The 19,144-nt window shown below is 35.6% G+C and overlaps 1 protein-coding gene across 4 annotated transcripts in view; it reads right to left on the reverse strand.

Annotated features, from left to right (window-relative positions):
- The window catches only part of sfl (N-deacetylase and N-sulfotransferase sfl), a 394,455-nt gene that overhangs the window by 103,726 nt on the left and 271,585 nt on the right, over positions 1 to 19,144 (reverse strand). For all 4 annotated transcript variants that reach the window (XM_085952084.1, XM_085952085.1, XM_085952083.1 and 1 more), the window contains one exon: positions 1,764 to 2,987. In XM_085952084.1, coding sequence (XP_085808210.1) covers positions 1,764 to 1,963 — 200 coding nt within the window. In that variant the 5' untranslated portion in view covers positions 1,964 to 2,987. The remainder of the gene's footprint in view (positions 1 to 1,763; positions 2,988 to 19,144) is intronic.

The following is a 19,144-nucleotide window of genomic DNA, read 5'->3' on the forward strand; positions in this document are numbered from 1 at the left end:
ATGCGTCCATTCTCGATTGCGATGTTTTCACGGGAAGCGGTCTATATTTGAGCGTAGAACAAAAGATAGCTCGCGCGAGCTTCGACCCGACGCCCCCGCTACGTAAACATAAACACGGAGGCTAACGATCCGTCGGGCGATGGCGCCCTGATAGGAAATCCGTTTCGAGGAGCTTTAAGCTTCTTTTTCGGCGGATACACCTGAACAACGAAATTGAAAAGCTCCTTCGCCTCCGCGCTGCTGCGTCAACAGAACGAATAAATAAATACTCACAGGGAATGATCCACTGCAAATAAGGGAAAAGGATCAAGATCTCGCGAGATCTAATTATGTTTTATCGGGTCATTTGCGATTTTAACTGGGCTGAAGACAATTAGCTTAACGTTAAGAAAACATTATTATAATATACTTTTTGTATTTATATATCAAAACTATTATTCTACTGTCCTAAAATACAAATCTATTATTTCCGCCAACGTGAATACAAAACTGTAATTTTTGTAGATATTATTTGAGATACTATATTATGGCAATTAATATTTGTTTCTAAGCAGCACTCAACGAACTACTAATTCCATACAACAAAAAACGTACTAAACACGGGTTTCTCTCAATACAAAATATTGCTGCCATAGAATCGAAAACATTTTTACATAAATAAATACATTGTATTACTTAGGGTCTCGACTCTTGATTATGATAATAATCTCCAGTGTTTACATAATATCATGATTTTAGAAAATATTGAAACTAGTCATAATTAACAAAGATAATAATAAAGTTAAAAAAATCTTATCTATTGCAACGTTTTTATTAGCTCGTATTCTTGTTTATCCAGTGGTTGTTTGTCCAGTACAAATCTTGCAATCGATGTTTAACTAACTTCCCGACTAGCTAGACATTCGAAACTATTAGAATATATCAGAACACGATGTCAATGCATTATTTTAATACTTTTAGCCATCTGTAACCAGAATTGAGTTCATTTTCAGTTAATTCTGTTTTGTATGGAAAGTTATTTCAGAATAATCCGTAAAAAGTAAAACACTAGTATTGGTTGCTAAGTCTAAGTCCTAGCAACTAAATTATCAATATATACGTGCGTTAATATGGAAATCAAAATGAAATGTCAAAATGACATTTCAGTATTCTATATTTGTTTTTTTTATTATTATTTACTTCATATCGAGTACAAGTTTGAGCATATTGAGCATAATAATTCAACAGAAAATTTTAAAACGTTGTATATAAAAAGTTCTTGTTATCTTGTAATTATTTTTAGATATCATTGCTTTCCAAAGAAACCACCACAAAATTTCGATAAATTGTTAACGTTCATGACTATTAACTACATACTGTAAAATTGGTTACTCTACAAACTGCATAAACCAATGAAAAGTAACAATATGTGGACATAATAATTATAATTTATTTTTGTCTGAACGTTGTGACTGAACTTCGTGATTCGTATGATTTAGTTTTCAGTTAGTCGTCCACTAAACTCGACTAAAAAAATCAATCGATAAGAAGACAACAGAAGTACGCAGTAGTGGAGTGGCAATGGGCTGGACATATCACCAGTAGATTATAAATGGAGTCATACTATGGTAAACAGTCTGCAATAAACGAGCAGAATACGATCTGATAAACTACAGAAGTGGAATGAATTATGGAGAGGCCTTTATCGAGCAGAGGATATGCGCTGGGTAATGGTGACGAGATACATTAAAATAAATAATTTTATGATATGGAAAATAACAAACCTGGAAAACGGTGAGGCCAGCAACTTCATGTAGTAGACAATCAATATGAGGGAGACCAGCGTGATCGCCACAACACATTTCTTCATGTTAACATGTTTCAGCAGCCAGAAGCAGAACTTGGGAGACGGGGGATTAGGGTTCCATGACCCTGGCGTGCCCTCGCCGATCAGCGGCACTTTGTACAACGACGCTGAAGACATCTTGAGGCCGAGTTTTAACTTTTTATTAAAACTAATACTAAACTTTTTTTGACAACTTAGTCTATCGTTTAATGTTTTTTCGTTATACACTAACTTATGTTTATAATTATTTTTCTAAAAACTTTGCTAGTCACTTTTCACAGGTTTCATATTATTTATGACACTTTCATTACTTGTAGAACTTTCTTTTATTGACTTCACATAACCTCACGTTTCACTACACTGATTGTAATTTAATATAATATTATATTAAAACCGAATCGAACTGATTGATTATAAATTGGAATTTAAAAATAATTAGCATGATTTATTTAACTTTGAAAGCTTGATAAATGTCACATTACCCTAAGTCACTTTTTGAATTGAATCAACTGCCACATTACTTATTAAGGTGATCGACCGCAAAGTAAACATTATATCATGCATAATAAATATCTTTATGTTACAAAAATGTATTCACAGTAAAATGACTAACACAAAAAGCGAGTAATATTTATTTGAGACGCGCATAAATTTAATTGTCTACAATGATTAACTAATTGTTTTCACTTCATTATAGGCCACGGAAAACTTCTGCTTATAAAAGGAGGCCGTTTGTATAATGTATAAAGATTTCTATGTTAAAATACAGATGGCACTGTTAAAATTATCTAGAGTCGTGCGCGGAGGCTGTTGCTCGCGTCCTGGCCGAAAAAAAGTCATTCGCTCGCCTCCACTTTCCGTGCTTCCATATTTCGTAGTAGTCAACATGCGGAGTTTGCCGCGAAAAAGTTGGCGGGCACAGTTTGCGTTTCCGGCGTTCCCGCCCGGCGGCCATGTTGAGGGGTGATTTCCGGTTGCGCGCGCAGGTGAACCACGTGACTCAAAATGGCGATCGCATTTTGGCGGGAATGGCTGGCGGGCCGCGATATCTTCATCACGGCTCGGGGCTGTCAAGTCGGCAACGCCGCCAATCGTCTCTATTCATCTGGGAGTCGGCTGGAGACGCTCCTTTCCTGCGCTATTCTCTCGGGCATGATCGATCCTGAAATGATAAAAGAATATTATTAGCATATATTATTTTAAGTATGTTTTTATGATTATATGCAAAAGCTAAGTAAGCAATATGATCGTAAAATGATGAAAACACAGATACTTTTAATATAATATACGGAAACTTAGCTGAGTAACTATAAATATAAAGACTGCGTTTTTTTGAGAAAATAATGAATTATGATAATATACAAATAGGAATAGGTACCTACATCTGATAATTTATAAGAAAATATAATATTCATCCAAAGGCTACGAATGTGTGTATTAGATTTAATTAAATTGCGTATGTTCAATGAAGAATGTTACATTCTTAAAACTTGTGAATTATTCGTTGAATAAAATAATAGTTTATAATTTTACGGAAATTAAATAAATCGTTTAATTAAAATATTTTGCTGAGAAAATATTTTGGTCCAGCACGTTATTTTTGAATTCATAAAGAAATTATGAGATGAAAAAAATGATTTAAAAAAAATCTTATCTTTATTGAATATAAAACAATGAAAGGAAGAGAACGCTTCAGTATTCAAAAGGTTTTTTTTTCAATTTGCCAAAAACCGTCGTGATTTATGCAAACGATTAGAATCTTTGCAATTTTTTCGACAATGGCAGCGCGACCCCACCGCGGCCACGGAGACATTAAAGAGAATAAGTAAGGAAGAGAAAAGGAAGAAGCAGCCCCCCAATTTAATTGATACGGCAAGTGATAGAGGCAATTCATTCCACACTGTTATGCAGAAGTGGTTCTATTCATTGAAATCCTCGCGAGCGAAAGCCACCGACGGTTTGGGAAGGGCGATAACGTCTGCGGGGATGCGGCGGGGGTGCGGCGGGGGGCGTCGGCAGAGGAAGTGTTATTAACACAAAGTATGCCAAAAATATATTACTCTTTCATCTCTTCGCTCCGTAAAACTTTGATAATATAATTACTTAATTAATCAAGACAAGTCATTTTATAATTTAATTTTAAGTAAATCATGAAATCTAAGGTATTTTCTAATAGTAACACGACGTTCGTATACCTACTGACAATCCGATGAATTTAAAAACAAAATACTGGACAACCAGTGAAATAAAAATGTCACAATAGCTTAATCATTATCTAAGAACATAATAATTACAAGATAAAAATAACTTTTTTATATACCACGTTTTTAAATTTTCTGTTGAATCATTATAAACTTGACAATTCTATGTACCTATTAATAATTTAGGACAAATAAGGCAATTGTCAACAAATCATTTTTTTGCTATTTTGCAACAAACAAACAAATATAGAATACTGAAATGTCATTTTGATTTCCATGGTAACGCACGTATATATTAATACTTTAGTTGCTAGGACGACCCCCTTAGCAACCAATAATAGTGGATTGGATTACGGATTTCTTCCGAAATAACTTTTCATACAAAACAGAATTAACTGGAAATGAATTCAATTCTACTTAAAGATGGCTAAAAGTATTAAAAAAAATACATTGGCATCGTGTTTTGATATATTCTAAAAGTTTCAAATGTCTAGCTAGTCGGGAAGTAAGCTAAGGAAAACGAGGTAAAAAAGTGTATTATTTCTAATTTCAATTAGTATTAATTTTTGAAACTTTATTGTATTTAAAATAAGTAAATTACTTTGATGGATCTAAGAGAATCCACTCGACGTGATTACATAATGGATTAGGAATGTATCCAACAGACAGTATAATGCTGTAATAAGATCACCTTTGGATTGTCCCACAGAACACCGCACCGCATCCGGTATTACGGCGGTCCACATAACAGTTAATACGATAAAAATGTGATGGCGAGTCGTCATGGACCAAGATTTCGAATCCGGGTGCAATTTATTACTTTATAACAGTCATAAATTATGGCATAAACCCAAAAAAACACAAATCGCGCCGAGTGTCCTCAAATATTGAATGCGCGTGACAAACTTTAATGCATATGTTACAGACGTAGCCATTTAAATTATCAAGTTTATCATATATTTTTCTACACTCGATATTTAAAGTAGGCAACCACTTCTTAATACTTTTGTTTTCCATGGTCGTACGCATTTTACGCCTTAATATTTAGACTAGGTACTATTATTTAGATTTTAGTCGCATAAGAAATATGTTTTACTATAATAAAAAATATGCCAATAATATCTATCTTTAACAATATCACGTAAAGAATAAAACTGTTCTTTTCAATTGTTTTAACCGCCAATAATTCTTGGTGGGAAGACATTGGTATCCTATAATAAAATAAAATAGATTTTACAATACTTATCTAGGTACTCTTATATTTTAGAGTATGGCAATATCACACATTTTGTCATAATACGGAATGACCATAAAATATAAACCAATGAATAAGGATTTTCTATTATTATCAAAGACAATGTATTCTCGTAGCGTAAAATTCACCATACAACCCTATGGCGAATACGAAACTAAATAAATAACAAAAAAGCTAACTCAATACGTTCTTAATTACTTAATTTAACAGACAAAAGAAAGAAAAATAAAGTTTTCCGTACACAAGAACATCCATCATACGATTATTATGGCATCCTAGTAGAACAGGGCCGGCTTAAACAAGCGTGAAACCTGTTTGGTCGACGAAGTGTTAAGAAGAGAGCAAAAAAATGTAGACTGGGGAAAAAGCAGGGCCGCTTTACTTCTGAGAAGATGATTTATCGACGCAAGCATCATTACCAGTCGCATAAAGATAATGGAAAATTGCGCCAGCCCTGCAATAAATCTTCCCGGCGTTTACACAGCGGCGCTAAGTTTTCGTTCTGTCCGCTCGCCAAATATTGAATTAAACGCTGAATTCTTAAACGGGCGGAAGTCGACCGACGCCGGTCCTGGAAATTGGAAATCATGCAATGCTATTTGGCGACTACATTAATATCGAATCAAATAAACAACATTAATCACCTATGAAATTTTCTTTAACGATTTTGACTTAACTTAATTTTATTCGCCGTCTATCCATATCCATGATGGATATCCATTATTAGATTATAGTTAAATGAATCATGTAAATTTAAAACAATAGTAGAAGCGAAAATAAACAATTTATTTTAATGGGAATATCATTAAATCTGCGAATACACTAATGATAATAATATATTAAACCAATTCGCTGAAAATCTTCTGCAAAGTAAATGATAAGTGCATGTTTGAATAATCTAACCCTAAATGAGGGAAACCGACGAGAGGTGAGCGGTGTGGGGTGGCAACGTTCATGGTGATTGACACTCAAATTAGGCTTAAACGCTGAAGCCGAGCGTTCACTACCGCTATGCTACGCTGCCTGGTCTGCCAAATGCAAAAATACAGAGCAGGGTAAGAAAATTTAATGATAATAACTTGATCTAAAATACCAGTAAAAGTTCAATCGACAATAGCATGGATAATCTTCTTGGATTTCAGTGGATAGTGGAAATTTCTCAGATCCTAAAATAACTTAAGAAAAATCGTGGACTGGATGTGATTCAATGACACATTTCTCTCTTAACGGGCGAAGGCTCTAAGCCCGAATCGACCCAAATGCATCCCAATACAATATTTTAGAGTTTTTATGTTAAATAAAATAATGCTACTATTATACTATATTATACTAATAAACATGGTAAAAATTACGTGTACAGTTATTTTAAAAGACATAAATTGTATACAAAAGACGACCCTAAAGCGACACTGGTAATATGTAGATATATTCTACTAGAACGAATAAAATGTTAAAATGTAATAGTAAATAAATTAATAAATATGAATTTTTCCAGATTCCTGGTCGATAAGCTACCATCAAAATAATGTCAAAAAATCGCAAAATACAGTCATATTTTCCGCAATACGGAATACAATTTACCCCAAGTCATAATGAAAGTAAAGGTAAATGGAAGCAGGTGCGTATAAAGAATAAGATTCTTTTAGTTACGGGACCCTCCGTAGGTAGCTCAATGTCCACGGAATTGATCTTCTGATTGGCTGGCCCAGGATAGAACGACGTAGATATTGAAACTTAGTGGTGGAAAGAAAGAGTATATTTATTTAAATATACCCGTACAACGAAACCAGGAGCGACAATTTCAGTAATGGAAAGATAATTTTGCAAAATAAAAGTATGTCATATTTGATGGGGATTTTAAGTAGATTAAAAACGCAGATGTTTTTACAGCGTGCCTTTCTTAATCGTCTTTGGAAAATCTTTATTAAAATGAATCATAATTCTGTGCGCAGTAGGTACACATTTAATAACAGGTTGGTTAGGTGCGTATTTTCTCGAAATTATTGGTGGGGTAAATGCTGATTCATATATCTTGGAACACCCTGGAACACATTTCAGACCGGGGCGGTTCTTGAAAACTCTAAAATTTAGCTTTACAAAACCCTCAACTGTTCTGTTTATGATGTATGGATAGAAAAATTGAGAATATGAGACAATGGTAGATATCTGTGAAATGAATATATGGAACCGTATTTGACCACGAATATAGGTACTCATTATAAGTCTCGTCTTATAAGGTGTAAATGGGGTGACACCCGATCACTGAAGAAGCCCCTAAAAACGATGATCAGGAGACATAGACGGCGTAAAACTCTAGAGACACGGCATCCGTTAAGATGAGGCAGTGAACGAGACTTCTGGCAGACAGTGGGTAGTGAAGACGTTTCCATTAACCGAATAAGATGCAATATATTGAGTTGTCCCTAGTGCTGATGATGAATAAATAAATGAATGTTAATGAAAAAATAAGTGCCCGAAATTGTAGTCAACCGATGTACCTACTGCATCATTGTCGACTCAAGTAGGAAGCCGATACATTCACAACGATTAGTCCTACCTTTTCCGCCCCTCCCGTTGTTGTCTATGGATGACCTGTCACTGTTCTATAAAGTGCTCATACTGACGAGTCTGTCTGATACACTGCTAATAATATTACGAGTTTTAAAATGCTATTACAAATCGATATTTCCAGCTGTCTTGGCACAGGGAATGGTCTGATTTGTATAGATGAGTTACATGACCTACAAATAATACACTAGCATTAACACACCTTCCACAGATATAATGCATATATCAATGCTACATATCTTTTGGAAATCGATATTACCACCGGTTTTTGTATGAAGGACTAGTCTAACTTTGCCAGCTGATGAATAACAGGAAAGTATATTATTTATAAATAACCCTGATTAGAGATTTTTTTTATAATTCAATTTGAAACGAGAAAGAGTGAATCAACATGTCAAGCAATCTGGCATCTGATTTTGACAGTTGAACAGTGGACTACTCGTTGCTTGTGCAAAAAGATATGCTCAGGCTTTATTAATCTAAAGATGGCGCTGACTGTATGCATTATTTTTGCGGGCCAGTCAGTGGTAGTTGTATGTAGACAGTACCTACTCGTCGATGGCGTGCGTCGGACCAAATTTTTCTTCCGCTCATATTGTGTGAGACAATAAACGCTTGCTTCTGCCCGGTGAAAAATGTTCCACTCCGTAGCAATATTAAAAACGAAAAACAAAAAACGCTCGGGACCGCCATTGTTGTTTGCTTAGCTCCCAAAATACTACTCGTATTTCCCTATATTTTTTTGTACAAATAGAAAATGTGGTCTTTTGCAAATGTGTTTTTTTATTCTGAGAGAGGGTGTGTATTTTTTTAGCTAGGAAAATGTGTTCCGAGCGTGAGAGTGATGGATACACACGAATTAATTTTTTGCAGCAGTCAAGAATAAGTAATGATGGGGTTTGCGTATAACAGCTAAATGCTAAAGGCGACTAAACGCTTTTAAACAATAATTACATTAATTCGTGAAAATGAAGGAATGTATTGGAACAGAATAGGAGTGAGGACCTGATCGACGGATCCCCTTCTAGAAGAGAAGAGGCGATATGACAGCGAGTCGCAGTCAAAGCCTCGGTAAAATCACAAAAAAAAAAAAAAAAAATTATAATATTTGATAATACGAACGTAGGTAGCTGTAATGTTCAAGAGCTGTTTGAAACAGACTCAACATAATTAAATATCAGAAATACACCTACACAATTTAGTAATATTACTAGTAGGTATAGTTTGTTGATTTATTAGGCTATTTTTTCAAGAGGATGACATTGAAGTTAATCCCTCCAAACCAAACCCGCCCCGCACCACACTCAGTCTTAATCGAACGAATCACGGGACCCTACAGTGGCGATGTGAAGCATCTATTTCTATTACCGAGAAAATACCCAAGACTGAGGTTGCTACGCTCAAAGTCAGCTCTGACTGAGTTTAAAGAATTTACTCTAATGCAAGGTGCCAGGGAGAGGAAAGCACATGGAAGTTACGAAAAAGAATATGAATTTAAGGTATATATAACAAAGAAAACGAAGCTAATCATACGGACAGCAAAAATTTATGTGAAGAGATCTTCACGCCCGCAGTAAGACGCCGCAATTTTTTAAAATGCAAGATAATTGACCTTAGTAGCAACCAAGTCGGACGGCCCGATGGGCCCAACAGCTGGTTGGACCGACCTGAGCATCTCCCGATTGGAGCACATACTCAGACATTCACAGAGGATGTGGTTGGCATCCTGTTTTTCCCCTCCGCATGGACATGGACAGAAGGATGACAAGCCGCAAAATCCATTAATGAATTTGACATTCCCAATAACGAATATAAAAGATGTAAGTTACTAAATATTATAATATTTGTGAAGACATTCTTAAAACAAACTACTTTTGAATAAGTGGAACAAGAATGCACGACATAAATAACGACAGTCACGATTCACGTTTAAATAACCACGTATATATTATTTAAACTCTATAATATCTATATACTTTATAATATCGGATATATTCTCCCTTTGCTGTAGAAGTTGGCGTAACGCAGACGTAGTCGGAAGCCTCTACGGCCTACGCCCGGTCTACGGTGTAGAAGGTAAGTCAGAGCGGACATATTTATTTTATTGGCGCAAAGCGAGAAAGAAGTGGGGGGCGTGACGGCCTCATTTTTCCTCCAGCTGCTTAGCAAGACGTCAACCGGAATTTAAATGCACTCATATTTCCCAAACAGCCAGCGGGCTCTGCAGGGAAAACTTTTTAATTTGTTGAGGCAGGTAGGCGTACCTGTACACCTGTGTATTTTTATTTTAAAGCTACGTGCCGACGCACACCCGTCTGCTGTTTTTGACACCTTTATTATTTGATACTTAATCCTAACAGAGAATATTTTATATAGACTAAAAATCACAAACAAATGTTTAAAATAATTTATAGTAATTTGAGTACAGCGCTACTTAGGTACCTATATTATACGAATTATTTTATAATTTCAATTTATTTATTTTTTACATATTGTGGACATTACAAATTATAAGTTTAAGACGTTCACAACATGACATGAAACATTATTATAAAGAATATATAAAAAGAAAAGTAATAAAACGGATAAAAATGAAAATATAAAAAGAGAACATAATAATAGAAACATACAAACGCAGTGAAAATACAATTATACATATATAGTAGTTCAAAGAAGTAGGGGAGCAAGGGGGAATTGGAGCCTACTAAGGAAATTGTTGAAAAAAAGTAACAAAATGTTCTAATCGTTTATTATTAAGACTTGAAATGAGTCCTCTGGTGGTTACATAGTAATAATATTACTGCAATTTTCACTTAAAAATTCTATAACTAAGGTACAAAAAAAACGTTTTCCCAAAAAACACATTTGGCTCCAATTACCCCACATGTAGGGTAATGACAGCCAAAAATTTACCAAATATATAATGAGAGCTTCATATGTTAATATGCTTACAAACACTTATACACATTATAACAGATATAGGTACAATAAAATGTTAAATATTTACTAATGTAATTCAACAAAAATATGCTCTAGTACTAAAAATATCAAAAGAGTCAACACGTCATGTTATGAAACTAAGCAAAAAACACAAATATAATCTTTCTGGTTTCGGAGGGCATTTTCCAACGAAGTCACCGTCCAACCAGCCTTGAAAGTCGTCAGCTTTCTATTTCTGGGCATCTGGAACAATTAAATCTTTTCTACTAGTAAAAGAGGTGTGAAATTTATATAGGGGTAATGGGAGCCACCTAGGCTCCAATTACCCGAATGTCAACCACTTTGAAGTTTGATAAATAATGTAACCAAACCATTTTAAATCTTGATTCTGAAACTACTAAACAAAAATACATGTATCTGTCTATACAATGGACACAAAATATGATAAAATAAGTAAAATTTTAAGTACTTGCGTTGATGTTTATGTATTGTAAATTGATATAAGCACCTAGCCCAAAACACACTTCCACTCGCCACGCACGTGCACGTGCCACTAAGCAGCCGACAGCGATCGACGGGCTTAGCCGACGATTGACGAAGATGTTTTGGTTATTTCCGAGTCATTTTAGTGTTAGATGGTACCTGTTTTGCAGTCGCTCCCATTACCCGCAAGCTCCCATTACCCCACGCTCCCCTACACCGAGTTTGCTGAAGGAGACCCTATTTTAAGAATTTATAAAATACCGTCTACCTAAACTCACCCTCACGCAAGTGGAATATATCAAACACCCGAAGCTATTTTGTTGAACATAGTTAACGCCCTCCCAATTGGCATTACCAGTGGCAGGTTGGGAAACAACTGATGCTCCCTATTTCTAAGATAGTTATCAGGGACACACAGATCAACACTGCCCAGAATGGCTAATAGAATATTGTTACATAATATAAGTACTGTGTAAATCTAATTGATAATATTTTTGTAATGCTACATAGGAATCAACCAAATTTAACTTGAATATGTAGGGTACAGTGAACTTTATTAACACCATGGATATGAGTGGGACAATTCCTTGGTAATTAATTACAATGCCATTTTAACGTTAATTTATTTACTTAGTAATTCAATATCAATTGTGACAAACTTTAATCTTCGTCAGTTGTACACCTACCATAGGTAGGTAAATTCGATTCAAATGGAATGTTTTGATGACGACAACATAATGTTTTTGTTAATTTCCAACTAAGTGATATATCAAAACATCTTCATTTACAAGTGCCACTAAAATAATCAGCAGACATTTATGATTAACTAGAAATCTATATACTTAAAATAACCGATTTTTAGTATAAATCAATGTAACGTAATATTTTTCACAACATTTATACCAGGACGCTCTTCCATACTAAATATGAATACTAAAGATGACACTTTAGCAGAATTATTGGCGACAGACATTAACGCAAATTTATAACAATCACTCTTAATGCTATGTAGAGTAATTATTATTTAACTATATACGCCGACTATGCCGACACCTGCATATACGTTGGAAGAGTATAACAAAAATTCCGTAAATACATAAACATATTTACAATAATGATTATTTTAATATATGTACAGTTTATTTTTAAATGACATTTATCCATATTATATATCTGTGTACAAAGTGTGTGATAAACGTCTCAAAGACAAAAGTGATGACTGATGAGGAACTGTTTTACGGACCCTGCGATTATCTGTATTAATGGCACCAAACTCGAGCAAGTCAGCAGCTACGTCTATCTCGGACAGCAGTTGTCCATAAACGGAAGCATGCACGATGAAATAGCTCGCAGAACAAAGCTGGAATGGAGTGCTTTCGGACGTCTGAATAGTATCTTCAAGAGTGACCTACCATTATGTCTTAAGCGTAAGGTGTTCAACCAATGTGTGCTACCCGTGCTCACGTATGGCTGCGAGACGTGGACCCTCAACACGAGAGATCTCCAAAGGCTAAGAGTCGCACAGCGAGGCATGGAGAGGTGTATGTTGGGCATCACGCGAAAGGACCGTAAGAGAAACGAATGGGTTAGGAAGCAGACATGAGTAAGCAATGTAATAGACGTTGCCAAACAGCTGACATGGAGATGGGCGGGACATATTGCTCGCCGAAAGGACGGCCGCTGGACAAATGCCGCCATCCAGTGGTACCCAAGGGGCACGAAACGGCCACAGGGTCGCCCTAAAAGCCGCTGGATTGACGAACGGGTAAAGTTCGGCGGAAATACGTGGCAGCGAACGACACAAGACCGAGAGAGTTGGAAGAAGCTTGGGGAGGTCTTCATCCAGCAGTGGATTCACCCCGGCTGATGATGATAAATCTGTGTATCAAAAAATAAAAATTGTAAGAGCAGAGTAGTTTATGAGGCCTATTTTATTTATCACATTAACATACCGCGTCTATTAGCAAGTCAATGCATTTATAAACAAAAAACCTTTTCCTCTCCACGTTACTGTAATGTAGAACAAGGCGTAGATGTATTAGGTATAATGATCGGTATTTCGGTAAGCCGCTCTTAAAGTTCGCGGTTCTTCATTTAATAGAAATTCCGAAGCCCGCCTGGCAACAGAAGAGAGAAGAAGCACGCGAAAACAATCGCCTGATGAAGGATCGTCTCTATGAACGATTAGAATAATAAGAAGCTAGCCAGCAGGGTTGCCACAATTCCGAATAATAAAAATATAATATGTGCTATTTTTGGAATCGAATGCTAAATCTTGGCTAGAAATCAATATCTAAGTTATAAAATAATTACCTCTACATTGTCGGGTCGGTAAATCCACTGGAATTGGCGTTTACTTCGTAGATATTAGTCATAGAACACCATAAAGCAATAAAGCAGAAGTGTGGTGTTTTTATTATAAAATGCAATGAAGCCAAATGGGCTCAGATTGTTTACAACATATGAATGTCAACATCCTCCTGATTAGCTAGAACAGATGCATCGAATATTGTGTATACATACGGTGATGACTATAGAAGTAACGAAGAAATACAAGTGCGGCCCATGAAGCTTCATTAAAAGTGAATAAGGGTCTTTGGACCTGGCTCCGCCACGTGCTGCGAATGGCTCGAGAAAGTCTCAAGACTGGTATGTTATTCCTTCAAACCTACCCGATTCCAGCATCATGGAAGGCAGCTAAATATAATCCACTCAATGTATCTGTGAGATGCTGGCATGATTTGGTAACACTAGTGAATGACAGAGATTCTTTGAGGCTTCGCGCCGTGTGGTGGCTATATGGAACAAGTCGTGAACTAAAAAGAAGATAATATATATCTAACGTCGGAAAACTTTTCAGCTAAGCAATAAAACAAATATATAATAGCTGTTCATGAATGATACATTCATTTCAAATTTATATGGCATAGAAACGTCCTGACGTATTTAAATTTACTCTATTTTGGACTATTTTTTTACCATGTTTAATCCTAAGAATATCACATGGGCATCCATATAGAGGAGGTTGTATTAACAGATTTCTTGTTTTTTACGAGAAATGGATGTTGGCCACATGATCTACCTATAAGGTCCATACTCTGACTCCAAACACACATTGAAAAACAACACGTGTATTTGCTTGATTTTCCCGGGATTGAAATACGAGAGCCATGGGATCATAGGCCTACATTATTATATATCTTTTACCCAAATTTGTATGTTATTCCCCTATTAGTTTATAGTCAATTTATAACGATACCGAGTAAAAATGTTAAGAATTTTATATGATTTGATATTATGATATTTTTTAGCAATATATCTTGAATAAACAAAATTAAATTTGTATCAAAGTGAATTGAATTGGTTAATGAATCATTTGAATTTCAAACCAACCTCAAAATGTAATAACATATTACGTAAGATTAAATAGATAGGTATACAAAAGACTGTGAATAGCCCTGTGGAGAACGAAGCAAACAGCAACAGCGCGAGTAAACACTGGCACGCGAGCAAGAAGATGTGTAAACTCTCCTCACATCTCGCTTCGTATCGTAACGTAAGTATATTCATCTTGATTAACCGAATCCAATCAGCATAACGAGACAGCGGCTCGCCCCTTCCTCCTCAAAATAAGTACGTAGTGTAAACGCATCAAAACGGTGCACCGCATCAAATTTAATCCACTATTATTTAGTACCCTCCCGGATTTCCGTAACACAACTTTCTATACCTACCTACTCCATATTATTTTTCAAACAATATTTGACGTATGTGCTTATACATTAACGTAGAGAATTTTATTGACTGACTATGTAATAAAACGAAAAATGTAACTTCTTGACTTATGTGGGTTTACACTCGGCCACAGACATTATCTGCAATATTATATACTAAACTATATGTAGAATAGGCTGAAATTATACTTTCTGAAAGACAGAAATTATTAATAACACGATATTGTCTCTCTTGAAAGTTACCATAAGCAGGATAGCTTTGTATGCTTTTGTGATTTACTTTCAAGACGATGCGTAATATTTTAATGGACACGGTTGGAAAAAGCATTCTTTAGAGCAACCGTATACTGAGCTTCAAAAACAGATGTTTGTGACGGATACTGGCTGTATGAGTTTAGGAGCAACGAGGAGATAAGAGAACCCACCAAGCAGCCTCTCATCACGCTGATAATGAAGAGGCGACGTTGGACCTGGCTCGGCCACGTGCTGCGGATGCCAGAAGAGAACCTCAACCTGGCTTGCCTGTTCGTCAAGCCGACCGGATTCCAGAATCGCCGCTAAATATTATCTATAGAATACAGACGGCGGAGTTACGGGATGCTAGTTTGACCTGGAATGAAACAACGAGCAACAGGGATTCTTGGTGTCTATATGCTCCAACTACGGGGCGGATATGACGGCAGAAGAAGATGACAACAGCGATTACATGAGTATACTATACGTCATACATATTCCATATTAAAACTTGAGCTTTCTTTTTACTTTTTTTAATAATACATGAATCTAAATGCCGCCATACACGTAACCACGACATCGGTGAGTGGTGGAAGCGACGAGGCACAGTAACGTAGTGTGTGGGGTAACAATAGAGGTCTCAATCGTACCAACAATTTTCGGAGTCGTTCGAAACCACAGCAGACGCTGAGACGTGCTACGCAAAATTCCATACATACCGCAGCATGCGGTTACCGCTGGTGGAAGTGTTCGTGCTCGCACGCGGCCTGCGCCTTGCTTATTCCGAACCTTGCCGTACGTGGACTAGTTACTTAGGATGTTAGTGTAGTACATACACACTCAAGAAAATGCACATTCGACTCCCGCATCTTTATATCGTTATCTGGCGCTGAAAGATAATCAATGAGCACTCTTTTTCCACGATGTGTATTGATAGCAATATTAAATTTCAACAAGTGATTTAATTGATAGATTCAGATAAAACTGCAACTCAATTTTAAATGTTTCCAAAATCACTGTCTACATTTTGCAAAATCTATTTGGTGGCGGAATCCAAAATATATTAAACCATAAGTAAGTAGGTGGGTACCCACCTAACTAATTCAAAGTAAAGTTGGAGAGAATTCGTTTGGAAAACGATAGCACGAGTTCATCGTTGACGATAACGGGTTAATGAAGAGCTTAGTTGGAGTTCCAAGTTCCAACTCGTAGCCTGGGCAAAACCAGAGTGCAACCGATTGTCTCATATTGATACTTCTAGATCGGTCGGTAATAATAATTTCGCAAATTCCTTTAGCTGGCATACTTCTGCTGCGACGTGCTGGTTAAATATTTACAAATTAAACGCGCCTTTGAAAATAAACCGGCTGGTATCAAATTATGCAAAGCTAAACACCGAAGGAAACAAAAGACTTTTCAAAAATGAAAGTTGTTGAAAGTGAAATGTTATTAAATTGTGATACAAACGATCATAGTATTTACGTAGATTTTTAATAAATATAAATTTTAAACGAGCGTTGGATTATAATAATATTAAGTACTTGCGAATGTTAGGTGACATTACAGTACTTAGGGATCCTTTTCCGTAAAGTATAGTACTAAATTATAGTGTACGTACCTACTGAACAGAACCACAATTTTAGTGCATTTTAAAGATCAGCGTATTTTTACAACGTTTTTATTAGGTCGTATTCTTGTTTGTCCGGTGGTTGTTTGTCCAGTACAAATCTTGCAATCAATTTTTAACTAACTTCCCGACTACCTAGACATTTGAAACTTTTAGAATATATCAGAACACGATGCCAATGCATTCTTTTAATACTTTCAGCCATCTTTAAGTAGAATTGAATTCATTTTCAGTTAATTCTGTTTCGTATGAAAAGTTATTTCGTAAGAAATCCGTAAAAAGTAAAACACTATTATTGGTTGCTAGGGGTCTGGGGTCCTAGCAACTAAATTATTGATATATACGTGCGTTACTATGGAAATCAATATGAAAAGTTCAAAATTTTTTGATCGTTTAAGCTAGTCAAGTCAAGTTTATATGATTCAACAGAAAATTTAAAAACGTTGTATATAATTTCTTTTTATCTTGTAATTATTTAGAAATAAAAACAAATGTTAACAATGGTGATTGCTGAAAATAATATTACGTAACTAATTAAGGTTTTGTATGTAATTTTGGCTATATTTCGATTTAAAACAATTCGACATTAGGTATATGCATATCGGGCTAGATTTAATAAACGAAAGCGTGAACAATATGCTGATTTTTTGTTATATATTTTATTTACACATAAACTACTTGACAGTATATAATATCATTACTATTGTACGCATAAAACAATACAACATTTCGATGTTATTTCGAATGCTAACACAAAACATTCGATAATGTAGCTGGGTGTTTCATATTTTAACCAACTATCAATTTGGACTACAAATAAATGAAAACTGTAGGTACTTCAAGCTGGTATTTTCTTCGTAGAGCTGTGCGTATCGGAAATTTCGACAAAAGATAGAATAAGAAATAAATCTACTAATTTGTTAATAAAATTTGGTACAGCATACTACAGGACCTACTAATGTTATATAACCATTTGAAATCTATTTGAGTTTGTTCAATAAGCTATGTTGTAATATATTTATTTATATTTGAGTGAGCGTAATATCAATGTACATATTATATCCAACCTGTGTGGATTTTAGTAATGTTCTTGAAAGTGAGCAAGTAACCAAGCAACGAAAGCAAACAACATGATGTGAATAAAACTTAGTCGACTAAAAAAACCCCGCGCAGTGACATTATCGCGAACGATATTATCAGCATAATTTATTTTTTGTGAACTGAACTGAGCTTTGTTCACTAAATTGAATAATTAATTCAAAAATAATTCAATTTGTCACAAAGCATTATATTTTTCGATTAGATTACAGTAAACGGCCCAAAAATGAATGACACAGTTAAAATAAAACACGATTTTATAAATTAATTACGCGATAAGCCTAACCTGACATTGAAGCAAGAAAATCATACATATATTATGTAATCCGATATTAACCTTCCCTTTACGATGTTAATAAATAAGATCCGTTTCGATGATGTCACCTTGGATTACCGTACGAGATTGAAAATAGTATAGTAGGTAAAAAGGAAAAAATGCATATTTTCGCAACATACATAATTTCATCAGGTTACAAGGTTTCATCACTATTATTTGACACTTTTATCTATAAAATGATCAAAAATCTATCAAAACTTATTTATTTCTATACATTCTTAGAGCCTATAAAGTCATAGTAATATAAGAAATGAAAATATAAATAATATTAAATTCTACAGGTTTTTAAAAAAAGGTTTGTCGATAGCTATTTCGGTTGTAACACCATTATCAAGACTATTCAGATAGTTACTTAGGATATAAGCTTAACAAATTGGGATGCCAGGACGGTTTTTAGCGTCTACTCCCGTAATATCAAGTGCCTATCTGGGCTGGAGCTTGATTGTTGTTGGTGAGACCCGGCCTCGGTGGCTTCGCGACCGAGCGAGGCCGGGTTGGAGATCTCAGTGAGTTGGTCTGGAGGATTTTAAAAGTAAAAACAAACTTTTCGCAGGCGTCCGTCAATTTCTTCGCACGCCTCTTGTTGCTTCTGGCTCGTTGTCTTCACTTCCGGTCACCGCCATTGCCTGGAAGAGCTCCGAGTATCGCCGCTCGGAGCTCTGCTTCTTGGCAGCTGGCAGGGTTGGGCTTGGGTCATGGTTCTTGCGTGTGGTCTGGAGGGCTTACTTCTTCTTCAAGAAGTAGGCGCGTTGGTTTGTCTCTTGGCGGTCCTTTTTGTCGGATTTTGGCGTCTTTTTCTTCTTATTTTTCTTTTTTTTCGGTTGGTCGGGTGTAGGCGATGC

Source organism: Rhyacophila brunnea, unplaced genomic scaffold (assembly GCF_057557595.1).
Source record: "Rhyacophila brunnea isolate RB1 unplaced genomic scaffold, BYU_Rbru_1.0 scaffold_3, whole genome shotgun sequence".
Classification (NCBI taxonomy): Eukaryota; Metazoa; Arthropoda; class Insecta; order Trichoptera; family Rhyacophilidae; genus Rhyacophila; species Rhyacophila brunnea.